The 14,631-nt window shown below is 50.3% G+C and overlaps 6 protein-coding genes across 6 annotated transcripts; 2 read left to right on the forward strand and 4 right to left on the reverse strand.

Moving 5' to 3' along the window:
- Nucleotides 1–84: 84 nt before the first annotated feature.
- On the reverse strand, nt 85–1,709 carry Aud_003698 (caspase family protein; the record flags this gene model as incomplete). The annotated part of the gene is made up of 8 exons (XM_043288645.1): nt 85–295; nt 363–583; nt 636–732; nt 780–855; nt 904–948; nt 1,001–1,369; nt 1,431–1,558; nt 1,618–1,709. The coding sequence occupies 8 exons, from the start codon at nt 1,707–1,709 to the stop codon at nt 85–87; spliced, it is 1,239 nt and encodes a 412-aa protein (XP_043144580.1).
- A 4,287-nt stretch (nt 1,710–5,996) lies between these two features.
- fbx15 (F-box domain protein) lies at nt 5,997–8,029 on the forward strand (the record flags this gene model as incomplete). The annotated part of the gene is made up of 2 exons (XM_043288646.1): nt 5,997–6,155; nt 6,215–8,029. The coding sequence occupies 2 exons, from the start codon at nt 5,997–5,999 to the stop codon at nt 8,027–8,029; spliced, it is 1,974 nt and encodes a 657-aa protein (XP_043144581.1).
- A 500-nt stretch (nt 8,030–8,529) lies between these two features.
- On the reverse strand, nt 8,530–9,027 carry Aud_003700 (uncharacterized protein; the record flags this gene model as incomplete). The annotated part of the gene is made up of 2 exons (XM_043288647.1): nt 8,530–8,825; nt 8,961–9,027. 2 exons carry the CDS (start codon nt 9,025–9,027, stop codon nt 8,530–8,532), a joined length of 363 nt encoding a protein of 120 aa, XP_043144582.1.
- Nucleotides 9,028–9,404: 377 nt separating this feature from the next.
- Nucleotides 9,405–9,722, forward strand: Aud_003701 (uncharacterized protein; the record flags this gene model as incomplete). Its single annotated transcript, XM_043288648.1, has 1 exon — nt 9,405–9,722. One exon carries the CDS (start codon nt 9,405–9,407, stop codon nt 9,720–9,722), a length of 318 nt encoding a protein of 105 aa, XP_043144583.1.
- A 1,016-nt stretch (nt 9,723–10,738) lies between these two features.
- Nucleotides 10,739–11,289, reverse strand: Aud_003702 (uncharacterized protein; the record flags this gene model as incomplete). Its single annotated transcript, XM_043288649.1, has 4 exons — nt 10,739–10,777; nt 10,830–10,970; nt 11,016–11,198; nt 11,257–11,289. The coding sequence occupies 4 exons, from the start codon at nt 11,287–11,289 to the stop codon at nt 10,739–10,741; spliced, it is 396 nt and encodes a 131-aa protein (XP_043144584.1).
- Nucleotides 11,290–11,971: 682 nt separating this feature from the next.
- On the reverse strand, nt 11,972–13,921 carry Aud_003703 (sugar porter family MFS transporter; the record flags this gene model as incomplete). Its single annotated transcript, XM_043288650.1, has 7 exons — nt 11,972–12,229; nt 12,290–12,795; nt 12,853–13,222; nt 13,278–13,467; nt 13,520–13,647; nt 13,711–13,811; nt 13,873–13,921. The coding sequence occupies 7 exons, from the start codon at nt 13,919–13,921 to the stop codon at nt 11,972–11,974; spliced, it is 1,602 nt and encodes a 533-aa protein (XP_043144585.1).
- Between the last annotated feature and the right edge of the window lie 710 nt (nt 13,922–14,631).

Here is a 14,631-nt window from a genome sequence, read left to right on the forward strand (position 1 = left end):
AAGGCACAGTCATATCATCCATCAATCATAATTTCGTATAACCCGAGTACATTCACATCACGAAAAGCAGATTCACATCTGTTACTATGTTAGCTCGCGAATCGGCGTTGTACAAGTTGACCCACCCAGTGGATGGCTACAGCTCAGCTGCGGCTTCTGTGTGTATTTCCCGTCGAGCTGTGCTCGAATCGAGTTCAGCAGCTGCAGATAGCTTTGATTCGGCCACTGTCTCAAGGACTTGATGAAAGCCCAGCTCAAAGCACCACGGGCTTCTCCGTCCTGGAATGTGTCCGCTCTAGAAAAAGACCGTCAGCTCGGCAAAGACACGACGTCAGTAAATAAAGCGCATCAAGAGCACTCACGATGTCTGTGTGTCCTTGGAGCCAGAAAACATGACCACATCTGCTGGAGATGTCTTCGTCATCACTGTCCGCTGACGGGCTGAGTCGCCTTTTGCCGCCTTTTTGAGAAACCCAATCGCTGTCATGGCGACTCCGCCCAAATCTCCTTTTCCGTATGAGCTAATGGCGCTGAACAGGTCCTGCGCTGCTTCTTTTGCAAGGTTTGGCTCTTTCAAGATGCCCTGCAGGGGTTAGCATGGTGTTCGTTGATCTTCCACTGAATCCAGGTCTAACCTGAGTTGAATAGACGTATGGCAAATCCAGAGCTGTCCCCGAATGACAGGAGTCGAATATCACCGTCAGCCGAACTCCCGGGCGCAACGGCCGAACCCTGTATTGGTGAGTATTAAAGCTATTAAGCAGAAGAAACAAACTAACATTATACTGTGCATATCATCATCCACAATGTGGCCCGCAACACGATAGTCGACAGGGTAGATGACATCGTCATAGCCTTGATTCTGTCAGCTTCTCGCCTAAACCTAGACAGGAGTGGACTAACCGTCCTCTTCGTCTCCATCAAGATCAGGAGTTCGCCCGCCATGTCCTAGGCTCCTCAGCTATTGTCTCACAGATCACAAACACACACAGCCACCCACCTGAGAAATGAAGGAAAAGCGAGTCGTTCGGCTGTGCATCTTTGACCAGCCAGTGCATTGCACGCAGTATGTTCGCCTTGGTAGGAATGCTCAGGGGATGCTTCTGGTCATCGGTGAGAATAACCATGTCCTCCCGCCGATACCCGTATCGCTCATGGAGGAAAGTCGACATGTTAGTGACGTCGTTGATGCATCCGCGGAGCTGATTCGGCTGTCCGATATAGTTGATTCCGATCAGTAGGGCTCTGCGCCGCCCTGTGCATGCCGAGTACTGGAAGCGGTAGTGTGAAGGCGCTCCGTTACCGAATTGCTGCGCCTCGAGGGGCGGGCGTGGAGGGAGACTCGGCGCATTCCATGACTGCGAGTGTCCTGCGTTGGGTTAGTCGCGTGCGCTTTTTCACTCTGGTTTGGCAAGTAGAATGAGACCTACTATGCTGAGGATGCTGGTATGGAGATGGCGAGTGGGGAGGCGGCGTGGGGTAGGGCGATGGGTAACTGCGATGGACAGGAGGAAATGTTTGCGCGGGAGGAGGGCCTTGAGGCGGATACGGCGGATATCTGGAAATTCGTCAATCACGAATGCACCGGTGCATATGGTGTCGCGAAAGGAAACCTACTGGTAAGGCTGGTGAGGAGGCCACTGGTGTTGCGGAGGGGGGTAGCCACCAGACCGACCCTGGGGTGGAGGAGCCGAGTGACGGTGGTACATCAATTGATTAATCTACTGTTGAGGACTGTTGAGGAAACTCGCTGAACTCCGACCGCAACCGATACAACGAAATGGTGGAGGCCAGCAGTCGACTGATTCGAGGACAATTGATTACTGAACTAGAATACTCATGTGGGCGAGCTGAGGATCTGAATCAACAACAACAAAACCAGAGTGCACCAAGTCAGATCCTGAAACAGATTCCAAGAGGGAGGAAAAGTTGAAGTTTAGATAAGAAACAACTATGTAGCAGCTTGGACAAATCATGATACTTAAACCTGTGCGATTATTGAACAATGACTCCAGGCACTAAGGCCGTCAGGGCTGACTGACAGTGGGGAAGACCATGCACAGTCAATCGCTGTCATTTGCTGGTAGAGCTTGACAGAGTGGGACATGGGACGAGGCATTACACATAGGGCAGAGAAGCGGTATGCACGTCTATCGTTTTGGTCTCTCAAAAAGATGGGCTTCTAAGATATCGTTAGTTCTTTCTTATATACTGCACCAGGAATGTCGTGCAGTTGTGTTATCTTCAAAATCAGTGTTCATCAGCATTATGAACAACCGCTTCACCACTCTTCTCTACAAAGTTATACTCGAAACATCAAGGCCGGAGTGGACCACTGAGAGTCTGAAACTAGCCTAGGTCTCTTTTAACTCGGGCGTAACTTGGTCCACTTCGCCATACTTGATACAGACATTGGTGCAGATCGATCATGGACTGAAGTCTGAAGTCATCAAAGTGCTCAGTTGATATCTAGTCCTGTTCAATGCTACCCCGGAATCCTTTACTCCTCGCCTTCACATTTATATTTTCAACTTACTCATGGCCTCCATTACTCAGACACTTCTGCTCACGCTGAAAGAATGATCTCCTCTGACTAGGAGAGACCGTCTGACCGCCACCATTCCTTCCGGGCAATGTTCCGGAAAACTCGGTTCGTTTAGGCATCTACATTTCTCCAGCCCTTGGCTTCTAGACGGTTCTAATAATACAGTCGATCGCGACAGATGATGATCCAGTTTTACACAGTGAATGCTGATTTGCTGGAATCTGATGTCAGGCTTGACAATGATTCTTGGTTTCCCACAGAGGGGGTTGATTGACCATAGGGCTGAAAGAAGGTCGGCAAGGGATCGGGATATCGGATCTTCCCAGATATCTGAACCCAAGTGAAAATCTATGGGCGATGATGAAGGCTATCATCTACTGTGGATAAGCACCTTCCAGAGCTTGAGCATGCACCTGATATGAAAGAAACGATAAACCAGCTTATAGAGGCTGTACCATCCTTTGGCACTGTATCCAGTTAAGAAACTGTCAAATGGTCCCGGTGGTATTATGGATGGCGCCTGAACACTCCCTGGAACTTTGAGGATAAATGGATTTTTCCGATGGGGAGACAGAACTTGCCTGCGGATCCTTGTTGTGCTGTTTTTACAGCCGTTTTTTGGCCACGATCGATGAGCGACTTGAAACGAATTTGCACATTGTTCCAGACATTGGGCCTCGATGACCTCTTCTGCCAGGAAACCTGACATGTAATAGTCTCATGCTCTGCTCGTGCAGTGAGCCAAACATAGACCGACTTCTTTTCGATTGCATTAAAGGAACTCAGTTAGGTAGATTGCTCTGTAGCTTGTAATTCCGAATCAACGAAGGGTCGGCGTTATCATGAGCTGTTTGGGCTTGAGGCTTCCGTTTGAGCTCAAGTTTTGCGAAACTCGGAAGGATTGCTTTATTGAAGGTCTATTGTTCGGAGGTGGTCTTCTTTGGTATTTTGTGCTCGTCACAAACGTTGCCAGCTTTCATGCGCAGGACAGACATGCAAGACGTCTTTCCACTGCGGCAATATTTGGAAGCTTGACAAGGGCCGTCGAATTTATGAGGATGTGGACCATGTCACACAGCCCGTGGAGTCGGATTCCATCAAGTTGTCAAGTACGAGGAAACCATCGATTCGACCCCCTCATGACCTCGCAGGCGAGAGTCATGGAGGTCGCTATCAGCGACAGGCCGTTGGGCCCCAGGTGGAGCTGTCGCTGGGATGCCTGCATAAGTAATTTAATTATAGACGCTGATGACAGCGGACAAAGTGGCTAATAGTTGACTGGCCGTGGGTTGCCCCGGGACGATAATCAGAGCATCGAACCCAGGCAACGCTATCTGCTGCAAAGTGGTCATCTTATCTCTTAGCGCTGACACCGGGCGCACTGCTTACTGCACTGCTGACCAGTAAACTCCGTGGCACGCCAAATCCCACGGCCGGACTTCGAGGAGTTGTGCCTGATCCCCATGCTCAGATACCCCGCATCGTGATCGATTGAGAGCACACAAACACAGGCTTTGAGCATGACTTCGTTGGAGAGCCTTCTACTGGTGGGACGTGGGAGCGTAACAGGCCCAGCCGGCCATCAGCAATCATGTATCATGCTTGGTCCCGTCCGTACCATGATATCGACAAGGAACATATGGGGAGAGCATTCCGATTGGATGCAATTAGCCTGTGCCTCAGCTTTTCCAACCTCGAGACTCAGATTCTCCAGCCTCGTGCCAGCCTTGTTTGGCGTGCCTGTTTGATCATCGTTTCGGACATTTGGAAGCGCGAGGCAGTGCAAAAGCGGGGGCCAGACTCTCAGGAACTCACGGACGGGATGACAAGGCCATGGATTCGAGGACTCGAAAGTCGCACACAAAGTGCTCGCTTTGATGGTTGACAAATTATGGAGAACTTGACATATCAAATGTGTTTGATAGTACAGCATTTGGTTGATTGTGCATATTGTCTAGTTGGGCGGGTCGGCTGCCTTAAAAACGAGGCCATGGTTGGGTTTTGGGGCGCAGGCGGCGAGCTTTTCAATGGGGGCCAGCCACCAAAAGGTACGACCAAGAGTTGCATCCTTTGATGATTAACCAGGTTCTGGTAACAATAATCATCACGGATCAATAATCAAATAGAAGCCCGATTCAGAGTTGGTTTTGTCGTCCAGACACTCGAAGGTGGCTAGAAAGTTTTGAGACCAAAACTTCCCCTCTTCAGGCAACCAATAACTCCAGCGTCTACAAAACAAACGGAGTATTGAGGCTCGGCAAGTTGTGGCTCTTTTTAGTTGGTCACTTGACAATGGGAAGTTGAGTGAATTTTGCTCGTTTCGTTTCCGAACTGGGCGAATCTTGATCATGGATACGATGATGATGGAATCTTGGAATTTGCACTAGACTAGGAGCTCCAGAAGTCCGTAGGTCAGTTCGGGAACACTAACACCCAGCAGGTCTGCAAATTGCCACTTTGAGCCTCATCAGAATCCACAAAGGAGTAATTTTTTGGTGGCACTCCGGAATCGGTGAAGGACCGAGGCGGTCTTGGATAAGTCTCACTATTGGAGATCAGGAATGGACCATTAGAGAGCTATCATTCGCAAATATTTTTAGCTTCGATAAATGTGCTGCTGAGGTGACACAAATTGTAGCATGAACTCGGTGGAAAACAGCAATATGGCTGGGAACTTGTTTCAATGGAGCCCCATTTGGGGGGATGCAAGGACACACCAAGCGATTGGAAAGCCTCGTCAATAACTCTAGTAGTAGTTGAAAAATGCCACAAGAATTGGAAGAATTGGGAGTCTTGGACCGGATCTCCTGTGACTTGCGGCTCTGCAGTGGCCACTGTTGGATCATTGGATGCTTTATGCTCACCCATGATGACCCATCTGAAGATAATTGAGCGTGGCGTTGATCAGCATTCGTACCGCCCAGACTCTCTCGTGATGTTGTGGCTGACTGGCAAGTTGTAATCTTTTTTTATTTTATTTATTATTTATTTTTCTAATTTATTTTGCTTTGTGAGGCAAAGACAGCCTTTCTTTTTCTTTTCCAAAACAGTTAGACTGCCCTCATTTCCGAGCTCCTTTTAGAAGCTAGTTCGATCCGTGGGAATCAGGATGGAATCCATATCCAATAATCCCACGCGTCATCCAGTGGGCCAATTCTGCCCAAATGAACAAAGCTCTCCCAAAGCTTATACCGGAGGCTCAAGCAGGAGGCTCAAATGAGTTTCGTCATATATTCTACAACTCTTTCTCCGCGTGTGACATGCAAGATGGATGTGTGTATTTCCACCGTGGGAGATACTCATTATCAATTACTATTCGCACCACCATTAATTTCATCACATCATCAACAGCGCGCATTTTGACTACAACATTACTACCATCCATCGCTCTGTATTCTATATATCATCCCATGCTCGGTTGGAGCTATCGTCTCTTTATCCTGCTTTGGACATGACAGACATGACCAAAAAGCTGGACTCCATCCCATATGATGTGTTCTACCAGATCGCCTCGGGCTTGGACTGCCACGACTTTATCCATCTCAGTCGAGTCAACCAGGCTCTCAACACCTTGATGCGAAATGAGTCCATTGCGAGAAAGACAATTGAGGTGTGTACTTTCCCGGATAGTTTAGATTAGAGCGAGGGCAGCATTCTAACTTTATTTAGAAACACCTGCTACATTCCAATGAGGGACGGGAAGCGAATAGAACTAGAACTGGATATCGTAGAGCAGTTGGCCGTCTGTTTGATATCAAGGAGGCTTTCGCCACAGCTCAGCCGTATTCGGCCTTGGTTCTCGCCTACGGGTCGGCCTTTCTGTACAACCAAGGCTCCCTCTGCTACATCTATAACAACAAGATTCGTGCCTTGGATGTGCATGGGGTCGGTCAAGTAGAGCAGGTTCTGAACGTTCACAATGTCCTCTCTCGTGCGATCCCAGGCTGCAATCCGGCGCGACATACGATCCAGATATCGCTACTGCACTACCGTGACGGGATTCTGGCCTTTCTGGTCGAGATTGGGGAGGCGCGGGATGCTTGGCTTCTTGCAGTAGATATGCGCAGGAAAACAGACTGCAAGACCGGCCGATTACGTCTCCGCACGCCGCTTCAGTCCATACGACGACTTTTTGTCCGACATAACAGGTCCTACCTTTACTACGGAACTCAGTCTGCACTGAGTCATTATGGCTATCCGCAGTGGGCCGTCCATTGCGTGGATCTAGCTACTGGACAACACACAACAGAGAAACCTGTCGAACTGCATAATTTCGTGGGCAATGAGATTGGGCAGACCGTCTGCTTCGAGGTGCATCAGGACCATCTGTATGCCGTTTCGACCCTGGTAGACTTTGAAGAAGAAGAAGTTGACTGGACCTCATTGTACATGTGGATCTGTCTGCCTCCTCGCGGGAATACGGGTTCGGTGACGCCCAGGACCGAGTGGCGCCGACAGCATCGCGAAGGCCCAATCAATGACACATGGTCTGACCTTTCGCTTCGAGAGGACGAAGCGACCAACCAACTCCTGATCCTAGAATGTCGCCGCGAATGGCGCAACGGAGGCAGCGATAATTGCCGGACTTACTACATGCAGCCCCTTCCGTCGCCTGCAGAGATCTCTCGGAGTAAGCGACCGGCCAACCACCCACCATGCAGTTCGATAGCTGCTGAATTGCCAGACGAGCCCTTAACCAAGACACTAGATTCGTCGAACAAGGCAATCTACGAGAGACCCCAGAAACGGTTGCGCAGACACTACCACTCGGAATATCCATTGGAGGACAATGTCAACCACAGCCACGACACCCCTTACCAGCGACGTGACTTCATCCTGGCCAAAACTAAGTTCCGCACTTACAACCTCTCGGCCTCGACATTCGTCGACCTCGTCAACGACCCCCACCCATCATCACCAGGAGGCAGCCACATCCCACACGATCGCCTCCGCCTGCGGACCGTCTCCCGAAAACGCAAGAGTCCCATCGACGAGACAAGCAACTCCCTCCACAAACCAGAATTCACCGACAATGACAGCAACCCCATCGAACACAGCGAGGAGCGGTTCACCTCCCGCGGGATCCACATGTGGCCGCCTGACAACGCCCCCGCAGAGCTGACCCAGCTGCTCTGCCCGTCCCACCGCATCGGCAAAATCCAAGCGGTCGCAGACGAGCGCTCAGTCATCTACTCAATCGACCAGGAAGGACTGTGCGGCGGTAACCAAGCCATCATCCTCATCAACTTTGATCCTGTCATCAAGCACCCAGGCCTGAAACGTCTTACACTGGGCGCCTCGGGCGTCCAGTCTTGGGAGCCCAATGGCAATCACGCAACCGGTATCGGGCCTCCACGCCAGCAGGAGCGGACAGTGCATCTACAGACTCCCGTCAGCGCAACGAGGACGAACCAGGCGGTGCCATCTGTCCGGGAGGAGCCCGCTATGTATCTAAACATTAATCATGGATATTGGCTTCGGTGACTGATCCATCCTCTCTAGTCACAGTCGTGAGTAATCAATCAAATAAATCAAGCTATATCTCATCAGTATGTATGCTTTCCGGCTATTGACCGCAAATCGTCAACCACCCGTATTCGCACTCGTCACATTGTAACCAATACCTGTAATTGAAGGAATACGAGACGTACCCACTTACCCTTCTTTGTCTCGTATGCCCAAAAAGCACCTATGGACACCCAAGATGCAGTTCTATTAGCATCGAGAGTGGCCTGAGTCATACTCATTCGTCTGCTTATTGAGCAAGAGCTAAGCCAATCTGGACACTGCACTTCTCATAGTAGGTGGCCTGATATGCAGCTAGGGAGAGGCTCGCACGACGCATGATGTGTCTGGTTGTGCTTGGGGTCCTCAGTATTTCATTCCCCTCTGTGTCTGGCCTTGTTTTACCAGTATGAATGGGATATCTACATACGTATCCTGATTATTACATTATACATAACCTGAAGACTTGCTGACCAATATCAGAGATAGGGGCGGAAGGCTATTTTGCGTCCCCGTTGCTGTCCAACTCCGATACCACCCGGCTTGCGCGAGCTCCGCCGGATGCGATTGATATACACCGTGCGAGGGATATTGATATCGGTATTGACCTGTCGCCTGAGCTCCGGTCGCCGGCATACTCTCCAGGCGAGCATATATTTACAATGCCGACGCGCCCACAGCGCCCAGGCGATTGATGCCAAAGCAAGGACAGCCAAAGGCAGGCCGACCCCTGCTCCGATAGCCACGTCGTGGGAAGATGGTGATGAACTATTCCCTGTAGGACAGGTGGTATTGGTAATCGATGAAGGATTCGATCAGGTGGTATTGGTAATTGACGAAGCATTCGAGTAACCAGCCAGAGCTGCTACTCCTGGTATCACTGCCCCGTTTTCGATCGTAAAGGGATCACCATCTCCGCGTTTATTGTCCACCACGGATCCGCAGCAGTATTTGGCATCTGTTGTGTCGTAGCCCATGTTGACGGTCGGATAGCCGCTTTTTCGATTGATGTCCGCTAGATGGCATGTCTAGTATTGCGGCACGGGCGAGTGGTTTGGAAGGGGGAATCAAACGTACAGCATAGAGCATAAAACGCTGGTTCCGGTTTATGTTCGTACAGCGTCCACGCGAGAGGTCATTTGGATGCCAACCCTACAAATAGCACAAGCCGTTTGATAGGCAGATATCTTGCTTGTTGCAGCGTTTGAGGTTTGAGGTTCCACTTGTTCGACAAGTCACATCATCCGGTGCTTCGCTTCTGTCGAGATTAAGGCATGTCGCGCTGGCTGGGTTGACTTCTGCGCAGAGAAGCGCTAGCTAAAGAGGTGATGTACCCGTGAGTGAGAGTTTCATCATGTCGGCCTCGAATCGCTTGAGTCAGAAGTCAAACGGCGGTGAGGTTGTCTCGGATTTCAATTACGAAACACGACGCAAAAATAGCCATAGACAAGTCTGGCTTCCAGGTATTGCCTTAATGCAGGCTTGCGAAAAATTCTTCTGGCAGACAGATTCGGCTGACAGGAAGTATCTCAGAGTAAGCCAGATTGTGACGACCACATTCTTCAGCGGCATCCTGCCTGTTTCGATGCAGAAGATTATCCACAAGAGAAGGCGAACGAAGGCGAACAGTGCGCCGCCTGGGCTTACGAGTAAAATGGGCAAAGGAGGCTGAGGTTTCACAATACGGAATAAAAGGAGCCAACCACAATCAGCTCCGCTGTTGGAACTTCGCTCTTTGTCCTTTGGAGCCCAAGCAGATCCTGCAACTCAGGTTCGATCGGCAGTTCGGCATTGACTGAGGCGCTTTACAATCACTTTGTCGGTCAATTGGGGCAAAGGAATGGCCCCAATTGCTCAAAACCGGTCCACAGTCTGCGCACACTGCACAGCTGGTAGGTCTGCGAGGCTGGTGACAAATTCGCATCATTAAGAAGCAGTAAGAGGCACAATTGTGCTTCTGAGTCAGAGATCAAGGTTGGGTTGGGAACTGCCGGTACTTGAGATGGCGTAACTCTGGAGGTCGCAGTCCAGTAAACACAAGTGGTCCGCCCTGAAAATAGCAAGTCACACAGGACCGCAGATCTTGACAGGTCAGATCACCGTAGCCAGAATGATTCTCCTGACTAGAAGTCCGGCAGTCACCAAGTTATTGTGGACTAAGTGTCCAAGGAGAGAAATGGAGTGGGAAGATCAACAGGGATCATTGCTGCAAAACGAGAATTGTAAGGTGCCTCAGGCATAACAAATTTCATCATCACTATCATGGCCTAGAGAAAGATCATGCCAGCAAGCCATTTCGCTTTTCAGAAGGATCTACTTGCTGCGCTGGATTATCCGACGAAATCGAAGTTCAAGAATCGTTGGAGCTCATTTCAACTATTCGATAAGAGTAACCAACCAAAACAATCACGTCCGATTAAGTCAAGATGATGCCTGGTTCTAGTCCAAGACTATTCTCTGGCTTCCTCCATCTGTCATCAACAACCAAAAGCCGTCCTCCAACGACATCAATCGATGTTCAATCTGGCACGTGTAACCGTGCGTCTTCCTGCGGTAGAACCCAGTCAGCCTACTATACCTCGCAACCAATACTCAAACCGTACTTATCACTAAGCTCTTCACTGAGTTCAAGCCATTCTGCACATGGCACATGGGAGCTTCATACGTAGGAACACCGCGACTCAGAACCTAGTATCCGCCAGGAGCTGCAACATCAGGCTGCTGCGTCTACCCTCATCATCAGCAAAGCATACCATCCATCAAAGGCAACAAAACGAACCGCATACGGAACCGCAATAGCGGTAATATGCACCTGCGCGGATCCACTCACAGGCTCACACATCATGCGCACCGAGTCAACGAACGAGATGATCGGGCCGACGGGGAACTCTGGGCCGCAGATCTTCTCCGGGTGAGCGAGCTATAAGTGAAGTGATGCATTGAGCAGCGGATATGAGATACTTACTACCAACTGCATAACGTACTCGTCGGCATTCTCGAGCCCGTCAATATCAAGCGGAACCATCCCGTAAGGTGTAATCTTGCATTCGATACAGGCGGATAAGACGCGGGTTGTGGAATCGAGGAGATGGAGTCTCTCGCAGTGAGAGTTTATCTCAACCCACAGCTGACGGAGCTCGCCGTAGAACTGTGGTTTTGGGGTTGCTCTTAGTATCTCTCTCTCGATATTTGGGATGAGAGCTTACGTTGATGTTGACGGAGGAGGTAGTAGTAGCCATCTCTTGAGGGTTGCTGCAGGCACGTGATGTGTAATGGTGATGTTAGATGATGATGGGTGACGTAGATGGGGAGTGAGAGGGGTAGGAGATGGGAAAAGATACAATGAAGCTTGCATTGTTTACTGAGGGTGAATGTGACAAGGGGTAGTGAATGTAGTTCTACGAGCACCAGGCTTTACATGGCTGCTCTGTTGCGGAACCTGCTGTAACTGACTTTGTTTGTTGTCAGTGTTTATTAAGATGAGAGCCATGTGCCGTGACTATGTCTGTAACCAGATACTATGTTTTATTTTGAAATAAGGCTGCTGTTAGTTTGGACCTTACGGAGGACGATCAGGTAAATTACTCGAGCCAGCTCTGGTCTTACTCAGCTTGAGAGTTGAACAGTGCTTGTATATCGCATTGGGCATATTCAACTCCACTAGCGTAAACTCCCAACGGGCTTTAAGAACGTGGGAACCGCTGGCAACAACTTTAGATTCGTATTAATTGATATTACTGTCGACAGCACTCGCATTAGACGCTCATGAGGACTACCTGAGACTAACCAAGTTAACCAAACACGGAACTGGAGTAGCCCAAGCCCGGATGTAGTCAGCTCATGTTCCAAATTATTACCGTGCACCATTGTTCATATAAAAAAGAAAGTCTTCCACCAAGATCCAGTAACAAGGGAACCCGTCTAGACCGTCTCGGCCTGCTTCTCCGCGGTCTCGGTAGTAGCAGCAACAGGTCCATCCTTCTCGCCGTGAACAGCGACTTTGAGCTTGCCCTGGGCAATCTCCTGTTCGAGCTCCTCCAGTCTGCTGCGCTTGTTGAGCTTACGCCAGGCGGGAATGCCACTGTCGAAGACTTCGTCCATTTCCTCGAGAGTGTAACCCTTGGTCTCGGGGGCCGTGAGGAACATGTGGATGAAGGCGGCGGTATTGAAGGCGGCAAACTGTAAGAACTGTTAGTTGGCTTTTCTACGGTTATAAGTTCTCCATGCAAGGTCACGTACGATCATGTACATCTTCCAGTTGATCGACCACAGCAGAGGTGGGACGAACAGAGCTAGAAGACAGTTCCAGATCCAGTTCGACGCGGTAGCAAGAGAGACAGCCTTGGCGCGGACCTTGGCCGGGTAGATTTCCGCAGGGTAGGTCCACGAGGTAGGACCGATTGTTGTCGCGAAGGAGCAGACGAAGAGATAGGAGAGCGCGATGATCGCTTTACCAACGTTGGGATGGTCGGACACAACCCAAGAAATGGCACTGAGCTTGGGGTCTGTGTGCGGGTTAGGCTTGCCAAATCCAGCCTGTAGACCTCCTTCAATGTACAAGAAGATAGCCTGCAGGCCAAAACCGATCAGGATGGCAGGACGACGACCGAATTTGTCGAGGTAGATGATGGCGGGCAGGGTCAAAGCAGTGTTCAAGATGTACTGAATGGAAGCGGTCAGGAGAGGGCTGCCAGTTCCAGTACTCTGCATGATATACACAATGTAGTACATCATGACGTTCATACCTGTCCGAGCCAGCCATTAGTTTGTGTGCCCCAGGTTGGATGTTACGACCAACTCACCGCATAACTGAGACCACATCTGCAAACTCATACCAAGGATCACACGCTTGGCAATGCGAGGCTTGATCAGTTCCTGGTAGCTAGTAGACGCCTGCTCACGCTCCAGAGCCAAAGCCTCCTCGATTTCCTGATACTGAGCCAGAACTTTGGGATGGTTGCGGTCTCCGTTTCCGTGGAGGTTGGCAAGCACTTCCAACGCTTCCTCCCAGCGGTCTTTGCTTGCAAGCCAACGGGGCGACTTGGGGAAGAAGAACAGGCCGACGAAGAGGATAAAGCCAGGCACCATCTGGATACCCCAGGGAATGCGGAAGGCAGCAGTACTTTGAGTCGGGTTATCGGGACCGCCGTCGACGTTGCTTGCGCCATATTGCTGGTCAATTGTCAGTGAAATTGTCTCCGTTTGGATAAAGGAGCTGGATACGCACAATAAAGTACTGAATCAAGATACCCCAGGTGATGGCCCACTGTTGGAGGGAGATAACTCGACCACGAATTTCCTTTGGAGCGATCTCTGCCTGGTAGACAGGAACCATGGCTGAGGCGATACCGATGCAAAGACCAGCGACGACACGACCGACGACGAGGAGAGCAATACCATTGGAGGCAGTCATGAAGCTAGAAGAATTGGTTGGCATGGCAGATGCAGATGTGCGACAGACAGACGTACATGGAGCCAATAGTCCACAGGATAGTCGACAACTGGATTGCAGTGACACGAGAGTAGCGGTCCGCAATGAAACTCGAGCACAGAGCACCAATCAGCGAGCCAAAGGGCATCGCACATGTGATACCACCCTGGTGCCCTAGTTTAGCGGAGGGGACTCGAGAGTCGAGATAGAGGGCTAGATGGAAACTTGCCTGCTTATACTGGCCACTGCCCACACGAAAGTAATTCACATAGGCTTGAGTTCCCAGGACCCCCGACATACTTGAGATATCGAACCCAAAAAGCCCTCCTCCTTTTGTTTGAGAGAGTCAGTGAGGCGATTCATAAGTGGTTCTATTCGGAGATGTCCTTACCCAAGGTGATGAAGCTACACAGAAAGTAGACATTGTAGAACTTCTTCATTTTTGCAGCCAGCTGTCAAAAGAAACTTTGTAGGACAGGCCAGCCACTGTAAGGGAAAAGAAGAAACTTGGGAAGACAAAAAGAGACCAAGGAGAGAAGAAGTTATCCAATATGCGAGTATCCCACAGCAGTTAAATACTCTCCGCACCCCGCAAGCGCGAGCAAACCAAACCCGGACATAGCTCCAGGACATAATGCGAGAGAAACAAACGGGCCATTTAGCGGCATGTCCCGTTGTTTCTGATGGACCAGTCTAGTAGTGAATACCGCAGTGCCGAGTCGTCTGATTCATTGACCCCGGGGCGAATGCCAGCAACGATTGGACCACATCCAAGACGCACGGCAACATCCCAGTACTACCTACCACCAAAACGATGTATTTAGGGTCAGACCAAGAGCGCAAGGTTCTGGACTAGTACAACTCTGGGCAAACGCCACCAACATCATGTGGACTGGAGCGCGATATTACAGGGTTATGCCGTGTGGATAGGCTGATACTGGATCATGGGGGCCGTCCCCTCAAGCGCCTCCCCCGCAATCCATCAAAGTTTACGCGTCAGATTAAGGCTTGACTGGCCCGAACGAGAGCTTAGGACACTTGACGGAGATATCGGCATCGATGTTACAAATAATATGACCTATCCACGTGGTGAGCTGTCTTTGCAACCCTGCTGTTACCCCAGACACAAAAGAGGCCATAAGGTAGGTAG

This window comes from Aspergillus udagawae, assembly GCF_001078395.1.
Source record: "Aspergillus udagawae IFM 46973 DNA, scaffold_2, whole genome shotgun sequence".
NCBI classification, from domain to species: domain Eukaryota; kingdom Fungi; phylum Ascomycota; class Eurotiomycetes; order Eurotiales; family Aspergillaceae; genus Aspergillus; species Aspergillus udagawae.